General features: G+C 41.1%; 1 protein-coding gene and 1 long non-coding RNA gene across 3 annotated transcripts in view; one reads left to right on the top strand and one right to left on the bottom strand.

Moving 5' to 3' along the window:
- The window catches only part of SORCS1 (sortilin related VPS10 domain containing receptor 1), a 359,470-nt gene that overhangs the window by 265,676 nt on the left and 80,230 nt on the right, over nt 1–13,564 (top strand). For both annotated transcript variants that reach the window (XR_009557597.1, XM_035132751.2), the window contains exons 7-8: nt 4,583–4,701; nt 6,536–6,625. Coding sequence is in view for 1 of the 2 variants with exons in the window: in XM_035132751.2 (XP_034988642.2) it covers nt 4,583–4,701; nt 6,536–6,625 (209 nt within the window). In the remaining variant the exon portion in view is untranslated. The remainder of the gene's footprint in view (nt 1–4,582; nt 4,702–6,535; nt 6,626–13,564) is intronic.
- The window catches only part of LOC118093506 (uncharacterized), a 58,685-nt gene that overhangs the window by 33,370 nt on the left and 11,751 nt on the right, over nt 1–13,564 (bottom strand). The gene's annotated exons all lie outside the window — the stretch shown is intronic.

The following is a 13,564-nucleotide window of genomic DNA, read 5'->3' as shown; positions in this document are numbered from 1 at the left end:
AATCTGTCCCTGAGCTAATAAACCTTTCCAAAAAGAAAAAAAGTCAATGAGACTCTTGGTGATGGATCTGAACTCTAGGTCCCCTGGACTAGTAAAGCGTGAGAGGTTGTTTTGGGCAAATGCCATTCAAATGTCTCAGGCTTTTCACCAATGCTCTGTGCATATCTCTACTCCTCAAACCCACTCTGAACCTGTGAGTTGTACTTATTTATATAGTGAATGCCTTTTATGAAATGAAACAACTGGTAAGTCTTAGCCCAGAACATAGCAGAATGGATGGTTGGGCCCTACTACCAACATGGTCATCCTGTGCTAGCAAAAGCAGGGCATGTGGTTTGGGGTGGAACAGTGAGAGGGGACCATGACCACATCTTGATTGTGCTGTCAAAACAAGGCATATGGCCACCCTCATCCAAGTGCTTGCTCTTCTAAGGTACAGAAGCAAATCTATACATTAAGCAGTAGACTAGCTGACAGAGAAATGCTGCTTCATAATGACAGGGCAGTTAACATACGGCCTCTGTAGAGCTTTTTCTGATGTGCCATATTTTGATGTGTATTATGATATCCTTGGAATGAAGCCTTTACAGATATTAGGAACTTGGGAATCATATACTACATACATATCATATTAAGGTAAGGATCATCTGCTCAAGAATCTTTGTTCTTTATGTATATCATCAAAGAGGTACAGTAGACCACTAGGCACATCAAATGTGGCTTTATAACCAGCCTACACATAGCCTTTAAGAAGGGACGTGGGTGGCGCTGTGGGTTAAACGGTCAGCGGTTCGAATCCCCGTGACGGGGTGAGCTCTCGTTGCTTGGTTCCAGCTCCTGCCAACCTAGCAGTTCGAAAGCATATCAAAGTGCAAGTAGATAAATAGGTACCGCTACAGCGGGAAGGTAAACGGCATTTCCATGCGCTGCTCTGGTTCGCCAGAAGCAGCTTTGTCATGCTGGCCACATGACCTGGAAGCCGTACGCTGGCTCCCTTGGACAATAATGTGAAATGAGCACTGCAACCCCAGAGTCGGTCACGGGGTCCCTTTACCTTTACACATAGCCTTTACTGGCCGCTATGGTAAAGGCACATATGTTCGGATTTGCTTCAATCAGTTTATTCTTTAAGTATTCACCAATGGAAGGTGATTACTCCAGCTCCACAGAGAGCTGGAGACAGAAGTTTCCCATCCACCACAATCCAGCACACATAGCTTGAAAGTAAATTTCACCAAATCAATGGATATGTACCACATTGCTTGTGTTAAAACATCCTCTTTCTAGATGGTTAGAAAAACAAAGGGATGAACAGCTAGCTATTCAGTCCATACAGACCAGAGCCAGTGTGGCAATTCTTAATCTCTTTTAGCTGGTATATTTCCAGTGTTACTGTAACAATTGAAACAGCAGCTGTTGTTGGGTATATGAGTGCTGAAAATGAGAAGCATAACATCCCAATTACTAGTGGGAGGCAGAACATCTGTGCCAGAAAAGGAATGAAATTAATTCCAAAGCTTAGCAATGGGATATATTAATTGACATGAATTAACTGTAAGTGATGAGGTGCTTCCTGTGTAGATGGGTAAATAAAAAGTCCTCATGGATTGCATACCAAGAGAGTACCTGTTGTTGAATTGTGTCTCAATGAACACTACTACCCTAGCTCAAGAGGAAATGATTATTGAGAAGGAGCTGTCAAAATGCAATATATAAAAGAATCCTTATATCAAGTTCTTTTCCCCTCCCCCCCCCTTTTGCTGTCTTGCTTTCCTCATTATGATGGCCATGGACTTAAATAGCACTGAAAGGACAAAGTCGTGGAAGATAAGGCTGTCCGTGGTTGGTTATGAGTCATAATGGTTGTATTCTACCCCTGGAAACAGATAAACTTTGGGCCAAACTTTCTTTAGCCCAAACAACACTTTCAACCTTAACCATCCCTGCCAGAAGTGGATGTGACTAAGACTGGTTGTGGCAAAGTCATATACAGAACACAGTCGCCCTCTCCAGCTAATCTGCACAGATTGACAGAGAACTGAGTTGTTCAACCTCCATGCTCAGTAAATGTTCAATCTGATGACAGCAGAGAGGGGCAATTTGCATCCCCACCAGACTGCTGGGCAGGGCAGAGAGTTTTAAAGTTATCCAGCCACCAAAGTGCCATGTCTACTTTTGTCACCATGGCCATAATTGATAGGATCTTGCAAGGGGGGGATATGCATAGCAAGGTGTGTGTGTGTATATATTTCCCACATACAGGTAATATAGCAGCTAAATATAATATGCATTCCTTGGTTTGAAACCAACATATGGAAATTTGGGGAAGGGGTGTGTGTGTGTGTGCTAGAAATACAGTGGAATAGAGTGTTTTTATTCCCAAAATGTCATGCCGTGATCCATCTCTTAACGTGGGAAAGAGTTCAGTGAACTGAGGCTATGGGTGAGTACGAAAGGATGAATCTGTCATTTTTAGTTTCTCCCAGTTTCTCATTTTTCCAATCTTAAATTCAGTTTTGCCACTTTGAGTTCACATTTTCCCTAATACACATTATTGTATGTGATTTTACTTCATCTACATGTATTGGAAAGCAATTTTGCCCAACGTGATGCATTTTTATATGTTAGTTTCACTAATACGTGGGTTTTTAGGCATGCGGTTCTCTTAAAAATGCTCTTTTATATATGTTATATGGTTAGGGAACTGCATCACAAATTTCAGAGAAGTGCGAATTTCAAATGTTTGTTGTGTTTTGGTTTACAGACTGTTTGCGGAAGCTCAAATTCATATGCAAACCAAACTAAAACTTCATTTCCATCCCTGAGGCCCTAATGAGTTATTGCTATTAATTTTTATACACAAAGGGAGCTAAACATTGTGGTTTAGAATGCTACTTTGTCTCTGTGGTGATTATGCAGTTTTCAAGGGAGAAAATAATGAAGCAGAGGGACTTATTGTTTACATAATCAGCTGCCCATTGTTGCAGGGGGAAAAGACAGTGTTTTCAAAACTCATATCCTCTTCCGTTTTCTTTCCCATCACCATTTCCTTTCCTTCAAGTAAACATAGATTGTCATCATGATGCAGCACTCAGGAAATCACTGTGATGTTCTAACTATATGCGTGTAGCTGTATTCCCTTGCTCAGTCATTCATGTTCCTCACCGTTGATATTGGATATGACTGTGCTCATTCTTTCCTTTCAAGTACTAGTAGTTGTACATGTTTTCTTTATGGGATTGTATATTCTGAAAGAGGCTTGAGGGTCTGCTGCCTTCTATGTATTTCCTAAGTGAGTCCTGTGATTCTTGAAACTGTTTTTAGGTACCCTTTAAAACAATTTAATAAAAGTTCCTAGCTGTTTTCTTTTGCCAGCTAAACCAGAAGTAGTAGGAATGGGGAAATGTGGGCATTCTGAAAAAGAAGGTTCGATCTTTTTCAGACTTAAAGTACGGTATTAGCAACAGGTGCTGTACTCATTTTTCACACATCTGTAGGGTAGCCACTTTCATGCTACTAAAAAAGAGAAATGCACACCCTTGGGGTAAAAAAGGCAGGACAAGAAAGGACATTACCTTGCATAATATTTGCACATGCTCGTGGCTGTGTGCATGTGTGTGTGTGTGTAGATAGATGCAGATTTAGAAATAATGGCTATACTTTAAATAGAAATGCTACACAGTACATAGTGAGGAAGACTGTGAACAGGTGACCTCTGTGACTTCTCAGTCTGCTCTCCAAGTGCTAAGTCTCTAAGACCACATCTTAGGATTCTTTATCTTTAAACTGCACTTGAGCCAGCCATCCCTTTAAATAGAGGGTGCCTGCTAGTCACCCTACTCAGTTGCTTCCTGCAGTATGGAAGAGTAGAGGACAACTGTGGGATGGATCGTTGTGTAGGCTTACTTCTATAAAGAGGTTGCATGTACACTGGAAAAACATGCATCCACTTTCAAAGTCATCCACACAAAATTACGTACTTTTCTTTGCCATGGAGAAAAGCACTGGAAATGTTGGGCCTAAATCAGCCTATCATGGCCACTAGTTGCTCCAGCACATACCTTCGTTCCCTACCAAACCCTTAGAGTTGGCTTGACAAGGAGGGAAAACCTCCAGAAACATGCTTATAGAATTTTAAGGTGAATTTGGACTTCTCTGCCTTGGCAAAACAACTTAATAATTTTGATAGAAACTAGAATGAGTTCAGTGACTGTGAAATATCTTTAGAGTAGGGAAGGGCTGCAGGGAGAACAATTATAGAGATTCCAGTTTCCTGCACAGCCTGTTCTGGCCACACTGTTTCAGTTTTCCCCCCTTTTCTTTTTACGATATCTCTTCCATGTCTAACAAAGTCACCCTGGCTATCCAGACTTTCCATCACTACCAGTTAGAAGTAGGCTAACAGTGGCAAGCGAGGAGGGAGCAATTCATTCCTTTACTTCTATTTTCTGAACTACATTGACTAATCTTAGTTAAGGGCATCAATTTATTGCAAGGATAAAAGCATATTTGGAATGTATTTCATTGTAAGGTTGAGAGTATTCAGCTGCTAAAGGCATTGTTGTTGTTTTTGTGATTTCAGATGCACAGTACATCACCTGCAGGATGCAGAACTGCTCTGAAGCTATAAGAAGTAAACCTTTCCCAGGATACATTGACTCTGACTCCCTCATTGTCCAGGATGATTATGTGTTTGTTCAGGTTTGAACAGCTTTTCCACTGATTGATTGCAAATCATTTGTCCTCCTTCCTTGAATTTTAATCTCCCTTCCCTCACACTTGCAACAAAACAGATTGCATGAATGCTCCATTTCGGTGCATCGAAGCCAAGCATTGGTCCCATCGGGATGCTAATTGTTTCCTTCTGCCTCTACCTCAAGTACCTTATCAACACGGGGGTCATGGAGGGTTTTGCCTGGAGTGTGCACAATGTGTACCGCAATAATCTTCCTTACCAATCAGCCAACCTCATCTTTTATTCCAAGAGCATCCTTCCATCTCACCAGGTTTTTAAGTTTGTATGCCAGATTCTGATATCACAATTGCAACAGAACAATCAAGTTTTTTTCTATTAGTTTGAGCTAGGAGTGTAAGGGGTAAGGGAGAGAGATGGAAGGGGAGTACTTGAGAGGAGTAATCAGGCATGATTGTCATGCATGGGCTATGATTATTGCGAAAAGGACGGAGATGAGATATATTCAGCTGAGCTGTGTTCCAGGTGAAAGCCAGAGAATATATCTGAACAGTTTCAGGTTTCATTATCCTCCTGCTGCTGTCCATTTCATAACAAAGAGAAAGGAAATAAAGCGCAAGCAGAGTGGAGATGTGCTATAAATTATCTGGCTTCCAACTATTTCCTGAGGTTCTGAGGTCTCTGATTTCTGACCTGGGACCTGGGATTATACTGGGAGTCTTGGCTGTATTGCCGTACTGTCTCCCAGCTATAAGGGTAAGCAGAATTTGACCTATATTTTTGACTCCCTCATAGCACCTGCCCACCCAAAGAAGAACTTTTGCCAGCCCTCCTGTGTATTAAAAGAGCACATTTACACTTTCTTGCTTGTTTCTTCCACAATAAATTTACCAAGTGTCATCGATTGTTACCCATACTGTTAAAAGTGTAAATTCCATTGTCTGTTACAGTCAAACAAAAGTACGCATTGCATTGCATAGTTAAGTCTATTGTGTGGTTTATAAAGACCAAACTGTTAAGCTTAGACTATACTGATATTCAGTGCTTTTTCTAGAAAAATAGGTGCTGGTACTCACAATGACGTTGTTACCGGTACTGCATACCCATTAGTACCCCTGTTGTTAATGTATGATACAGTAATGGCCACTCATTTTTCTTCATGCTACTCAGTGCTACTGAGTGTCACTTTTGCTTTGTCCTAAACCAATTTTGAGGGGGCAGTCTGTTTCATTAGCTTAGTTGCAGCTAGCTTTCCTTTGTACAGTAGTTTAGAAGAAATTCAGTTTCATTCATTCCAGGTGTTGAAAACACAGATTGCCTTGAAACATGTAACAATAACTCTGCAAAATTCAGAGGACTTAGGTACACTTGAGACAGCTGACCAAAACTTTCAATCTGGCCTTGGGTTTGAAGGGGGCGGGGAGTTTTCCCAAAGTTGACACAAACATAAAAGGTTGTGTCATTATACTCTCAAGTCCTGATTGTTAGAAACTAAGAACAACTACCACTGACACGAGGATTACAAACGCTGCATGCTCAAATGAGGATTCAGAAGGCTGCTTCTAGGCACTTATATTTGCAGCTTTTCCTGTGCCCTTTTGTCTTTCTGTACAAGCAATCTGAATAGGTTAGGCCACTTAACGCTGTCAGTTTTCACTGCTGACAATCTGAATGATGCCTATTTTGTCTCCTGCTGTAACTGCAGTCCCATTTTTGAGCTGTCACTGCCGCAATTGCATTCCCCTTTCCAGCTTGCCTATTATTTTCTCCCTGCCTTTGAAAAAATGAAACAGTGATGATAATAACCTTGATAATAAAAGAAAACTATGTTATATGTTGCAGCTGACATCAGGAGGCCGGCCTCATTACTACGTGTCCTATCGGAGAAATGCATTTGCGCAGATGAGGCTTCCTAAGTATGCTTTGCCAAAGGTAAACTCTTATGCCCAGGATATTCATGCATGTGCTTTCAATTCACGGTTGGACCAGCAGACTAGTGTCACTGCTTTTCAGCAGCAACTTCAGAATTGGTTTAATTTGCACGCAGACCTGATTCCTACTAAAGAAAATATCCAAGCAGGGGGGAATACAACCCCATCCATTAAGGTCAATATTATAGCTAGCCAAGGACATCCATTCAAAATGCAGATTGACTTTTGAGTTGGTGGAAAATACTAATTAGTGTTTCATTTTAATCATTACTGACATCTGTGGTTTTCTCTTAAAATGTTTTTCCCCCCTTTTTCTTTGTGCCAGTAGCTCCCACATTTTGCTTTATTAATGTAACTTAATGGGGATTAAAGAACAAAGCACCTTTGTGTGTTGGCTTCACACCTTCCCTAATTAAAAAGAATGAAGCAGTGGAACCTAAAAGGATATCATGGCCTTCTGGAACTAAAACTTGTAGAAAGCCCATGTAAAATATGTCAGTCAGGAGGAAGCAAATTTCACTTAGAACTTGATTTTAAACCACTACACAATCAAAACTCGAGGGACAGGGAAATTATTGTTAAGGACTGCTGTCCTTCATACAAACCAATTTGTTCCATTATGTCACAAGTTGGAAATATGGCCTCTGAAATTCCAAGCCAGCTTTTCAGTATGCAATAGTTCATGGTCTCTTTGTTCAGGAAATGACACTGAGACATCTCCCTATGGAAATGTCAGCACCCTTGGCTCTCACTTTTATTTATTTGTTTATTTGTTTATTTATTTGATTTCTTACCTTTCCTTCACCATAAGGCTTGGGAACACCAGGTTTCAAATACCTGGTCTAATGTACTGCACAGCGTTGATATGAGGACAGAGGAGAGCCATGTATAATAGAACTCCATCGAGGAAAGGCAAAATACACATGTAATAAGTAAATAAGGGTGTTTTGCAATATAATGTAATGCAATTTGTTTTAATTGATTACTTATTTTATTTTAGATTATTTTAACTAATACTGTATTTTTAACTTGTAACTGCCCTCCCCCCTGAACCTCATGATGAAGTAAGAAATATAACAAACAAAAAACATAAAAAAACAAACAAACAAACAAACACACCAGGGGCCTCAAATTGGGGACTTTGTCAGCCCAGAGACTTTATTCCCAACACCAGCTGCTGCAGATTTTACTTACCCACCTCCTTACCACATACGACAACCACTGTGCTATCTGTCTCTAGCTCTTGGTCCCCTATCTGCCTGTTCCAGATTCTGCCTGTTGGCCTAATTGGTCCGTTCCATTTGTTTCTGACCCCAGTGGGCCCTGAAATCTAACATATAAGCAAAAAAGCAGGTCAGTTATGCAGACATTGCAAAATCTAAATGTTGATAGAGGGAGCGTGTGGAAGGGGCTGATGTCAATGCAAATATAAGAGGAATATTTTGTTCTCAAGCAGTTGCATAGACTTGCACATAGTTTCACTAGCAATGGGGACCATGGATGATTGCTGATTACTGTCTTTACTTACTCTTTTACATAACTTTTTGAATGGTTAAAAGATGTACAATACTTTTTGTGGAGAAATTGCCTATTAAAAACAATATGCAAAAATGCTGATGAATTTTCATGAGGAATAATAATAATAATAATTCATAATAATTAATAATACAGTGAATTGGTGTAGAAATGTGGAGAACTGAACTTAAGAACAGTGCTGGGGTTGGGGTGGAGACTAAGAGAAACCAAAATTGACCGATTCACCCATCCCAGCTAGCTATACAGCCAGCTATATTTGTGGAGAACAGGCAGAAAAGTTGGAAGTAGCAATGAACATCTTTCCTGTATATGTTGAGAGCGTGTTCCTTCTTAAGGATTCCCCTTGGCGTCCTATCTGGATTCATGTTTTTAGAATTTATCCTTTTATCGGACAGAGCATATATATTAGCTTCTCCCATTCCTTGTAGAAATTGCTCATATTAAATAGTTCCCAAGCAGCTTCCTCTGATTTCGGATGTCAGTTGCCTTAACAAGCCCCGAGAGGCCTTCCTGTCACCCAGCACAAGACGCAGATGTTGTTGAATCCACCGGCAGGGTGATATTTAAGGCAACAAGGTGCTTCATTACAATCTCACAATATCTTCAAAGGGTGAACATCTAAATCTGTATGCACAGAGCTACAGTGGTAAAGGCATGTTGAGGATGCTGTTATCAAAGCAGGTGGCTGCCTTTATTAAAAATGAACAAAGCGCAGCACAGTCAAAAGGAAATGAAACAAGCAAGGTCCTTTATGACTAGAGAGACTTTAATCTCTTTCAGCTCAATTACTCTGCCCAAATAAAATCAATGGCGTGCAAAGCTTTTCTTAGAGACCACAGTAGCTTGTGGAATTTTGGTACCCAGACAAAGTGGCTCGATCACTAGATTCCCCACCTTGATGTTTCTGCTGCTTTGGGTGAAAATAAATGGTAAAATCACGTGCCTCTGATGCAGTGATAGTGAGAATGATTCATATTAAACATAGAAGAGAAGTGCAAATTTCATGGAAGAGGAACAGTTTATCAGTTTGGCGCAACTGTAGATGGCTTTGCACTATTGTTACTCTTTTTGTGCTAGTGATTTTGAATCAGTTGTGATCAGCATAATGACTGGTATATTTGGTTTCCAGCATATTGCTTCGTGAGTGTTTCTATCGCCTCCACAAACACTGTGCCTACCGGACAAAGCACGTATCTGCAATTTCTCTAGGGACATAGATCAGACAAAATAATTTACTATCAGACCATTGTTGTGGCAAATAATACAAATGGCCCAGGCATAATTCAACCAAACATTAAAAGATAGAACAAAATCAATCCAGCAGGTCTGCATGTGGACCAACTCTAGTGGTCCATCATTACAGCAGTCAAGTGTGTTATTTGCAAAACGTCTCTGACATTGTCTACCTGCAGCATTTTATTAAAGCTGCTTTATAATTTTGCTTCCGTCACCAAGTAGGCATATTTATATTGAATTTTAGAGATACAAAATGAGTGGATGGAAAATAGATTGATGGAAGATATAAGGTATTTAGGTCAACTCCAAGCTCTAATTTTAATGTCTGGGATGAAACTCTTCCCATAAACTTTGATGGACGTTAATAGATGCAAAAGTGTGTGCCAGTGATTACAATGCCTTAGGCATGGAACTTTCCTTTGCCAGGGTCTGGGCTGGCCCAATTTTATGGATAGGTGTTGTTGACTTTTTCATTAGTAACTGGAGCTGGGAGGATAGGACCTGGATATTCTTACCATAATGAATAGGTTAAGGTTACCAGACGTCCCCATTTCCTGAGCACAGTCCCCAGATATACAAATCAGTCCCCATACAAAATATATTGAAGTTGAAAAGTGTCCCTGGATTCATTGAAAAAAATCTGGTAACCTTAGAATAGGCGCCTCTCTTATGATCTGTGTTAACCAGCAGCAGTTTTCCTAATGGGGCAGAGCCACAGCATTCTGCCACTTACCAGGAGGGATGAGTCTGTGGTGTGGACCGGCTGTGCAGACACACAATGAAGCCAATCTGGCACTCTCACCAGTGCCTTTGTACAGTCCAGACCTCGCTGCCACCTCTTCCCTCCTCCATCCAATGAGCAGCAGTAACACTACTCTCTGGAGGCTATTGCTATGGCTCTGCCCCACCTGGCCAGCAACTTCTGGTCTTAAACAGTCATTGTGAAGTGCTTTGGGGTTCTTTAAGGCACTTAGTAGATTGTTGCTGTTGCTGTTGCTGTTCTTTATGGCTGGTTATAAGGCAATGAGCCTGCCTCTTTTTCCGGTGCTTGTATAACATTCGGCACTCCAGCCTGGGGAAAGGAAGATTAACTAACCTATGGAATCTATTATTCTCTTCTTCTTCTACATAGAGAGAGATATATCTTATGCACATTGATTAAGCACACTTATTAGTGCAGAGTGTGAAATGTTTGCACCCTCAAAAGCTATTTCTTAGGAAAACTGATGCCCAGCCTTTCTAATCTCAGAGAAGCCTTCCACATCTGTCCAGATGCTGTGAAACTCCTGCATGTTTCAGAGGGCTGTGGAATGCAAACAGATTGTACTGGGTGGTCAACAGTGTGGTCAACATTCCCCCAGGGCTACAAATTTTAGCGGGGAGGGGGGGAGAGATAATTGTAGACAGGTAATTTGTCCATTACCTTTCATACTGTGAATTCATGAACACCTTAAAACTGCAGTTTAAAACAGAAAATGTAGCCATTTATCTACAACTGATAAGAAAAATTGGATTTCATTGATAGGGTTTTTTTTAAAAAAAGATAGAAGTGATGCATGATTTCGTGCATTGTTTACAGAGCCACCAACCAGATATAATTGCTCTACGTATGTAGCAATGTGATGAATTGAGACTGAGTACATTCCAAAGGAATCTACCATGATATACAATTTCACTCCTAATACCTGTCTTTCTCTACTGTCATTCCAGCAGGTGTATCCTTCTTGGATAGTTCTGCATTTTCAGTCTCTATCCTATGCCCCATCTCATCTGTCTGACCTTTGCTATCCCTCCAGATCGTTTTTTATAGTCCCGGGTTCTGTGATGGTGGAAAGACTCTGTGCTCCTCATTCATTTTTAATCATTGAGCTAGCAGGTCAACAGGACACTCTATAGAGCTGGGAAGGAAACCCACCAATGCACACTATAAATTAGCTGACAGCATCTTCAATCAAGATAACAAATCAGATATTGCATTTATGCCATTAAATCTGCCAAAAGGCCAAGATCCCCTGGTCAGCTGAGAAAAGGGCACCTGCAGCATCTTGGCAATTCCAAAAGCATTGACCTTTAGCCCTTCACATTCACCCAAACAATGCCATGTGCATAATGCCATTCTTTCCCTATAAAGACATAAGGTAGAAAGGCCAGGCAGATGGACTGCATCTTAATGCTGGCTATCCTGCAGTGATACGGACTGGGGAATTCTGAAGGCTGGTGTTTTGATGCTTTTGTAGGCAGATGTATGGGAAAGGTGTCACGGCCAGTGTCAGGGGGCATTCACTAATTGGAAGACAGTGTTCCCTCCTGTTCTTTCTAAAGGCAAGAGGTGCCTTCATTTCCCATGGAAAAGGATGGTGGCGGTACAGCTTTCCTCTCCACCCCCCTGTATTTAGCTTCTCTTTGTCAGCAGGAAGATTGTTTCATGGTATGATTTACCCGGTAGAAATAACAGGCGAATTACTGTGTCTGACACAAAGAAGAAGGGACGCATTATGTGGTGCATCTGAATGGTATTTGTTGCACACGACAAGTTTGCTGACAATTCCTCAGTCGGGCAATATATAGACTGAATGAAGAAGGGAGGGGGGAATGACGGGGACGGACGGACCACAATGTTAACTCAAAGCAACCAAGAATACAAAGTATCTCCTGTCTGAATACAGAGTGGAAGAAGCCGCCTGGTTATCTGCAAGTTATGAATACTGAACTGGCATACCTATGAGGCTCTCTCCTCGTGCATTTGTCACTCCAGTCTCCAAACCCTGTGTTAGCAGATGACTATTTTAAAAGTGTCAGGTTGGCTATTCCTAAACCAGGCAATGGCACCTGATCATTCCAAGCTGGAATTTGAATGGCAGGCTGCCAATGAAATCTGTATAATGGAGGCAAAAGTCTAGGAGGAGATTTCTAACAAGAGGCACCTGCTTAATAGCTGTGCCCTCTGTCCACAAAGCTCTGCACTGTTGATCCTATAGTTGGGAGGGCTGACTGGGTTTAACCAATTGATCTGATAGAGGTTTGGATGCCAGTAAATGTAGATGATGATAACGATAAAGATAATAATGATAATAATAATAATTTATTATTTATACCCCGTCCATCTGGCTGGGTTTCCCAAGCCACTCTGGGCAGCTTCCAACAGAACATTAAAATACAACAGTTCGATGACATAAGTCTCCCCCCCCCTTTAATTGTTCCATGGAAAGATTTTCATTTCTGGATTTTTAGTCATCATTTATTTGTTAATGTTTTAGCTGCTAGAAAAGTAGGTTAAGGTCATCTGTATTAAAAATGCAGATATGTATTAATTAGACACCGAGGACAGACGTGTATGTCTTGGAACAGCAAAATGCTACCATGCCATTAGTTTGGGGGGCTTTTCTGCAAAAATCTTTATGAGGTACAATAGTACAATAAATTAAAGACATTGCTTTGCAAGTATCAGCATAACCAACAGGGGACTGAAGCAGCACAACAGTTGATCTGATCTGAACATTTTATTTTAACAGCAAACCACAATATTTTTAAGGAGCTTAGAAAGTCAGACCTTTAAAGAATTCTAAAGTACATTTAATATGCTTTTTGACACTCATTGTTGGAATCATCATCATCATCATCATCATCATCATCATCATCATCATCATCATCATCCCTACTGTTTTAATTCACCTGGAATGGCGCACAGATCCCTTTTCCCTACATATCTCGGTATATTACAGGGATAAGCACATAATTACTTGACTGCCTATGTAGCATTGCTCAAACTGTGGCCCAGGGACCACCAGCCAGGCCTCAGTGTTGCAGCCTGCCCCCTGGTAGTGCAGTAACCTTTAGGTTTAGCTGACTCTAAAGGCATAGGCATGCCTAGGAGCAGGAGTTAGTTAGCAAGTGAAGCTATAGCGTGCAAAGTTGGAGAAGAGGAAAGGAAACAGCAGATATGAGCAATGTGGCTGGCTGAGTGTGAGGAAAGAGAGAGAATGGAAGGAGGGGAGCAAAAGGGTTGCATAGACTGAGGGAGAGGAAAAGCAGAAGTCCTTGGGACTGCTGTAGAGTCTTCTGGCTCCTCCATGTCACACGCGTGCTCATCCTTTCTTTCTGCTCAGTCTCCTGCTGAGGCATGAAGCTTGGAAATTAAACAAAGGGTCTGCTGGTTTCTCTTTAAGGT

Source organism: Zootoca vivipara, chromosome 5, assembly GCF_963506605.1.
Source record: "Zootoca vivipara chromosome 5, rZooViv1.1, whole genome shotgun sequence".
Taxonomy (NCBI): domain Eukaryota; kingdom Metazoa; phylum Chordata; class Lepidosauria; order Squamata; family Lacertidae; genus Zootoca; species Zootoca vivipara.
Note: the sequence above shows the minus strand (reverse complement) of the source record. Positions and strands in the feature narration are given on the sequence as shown.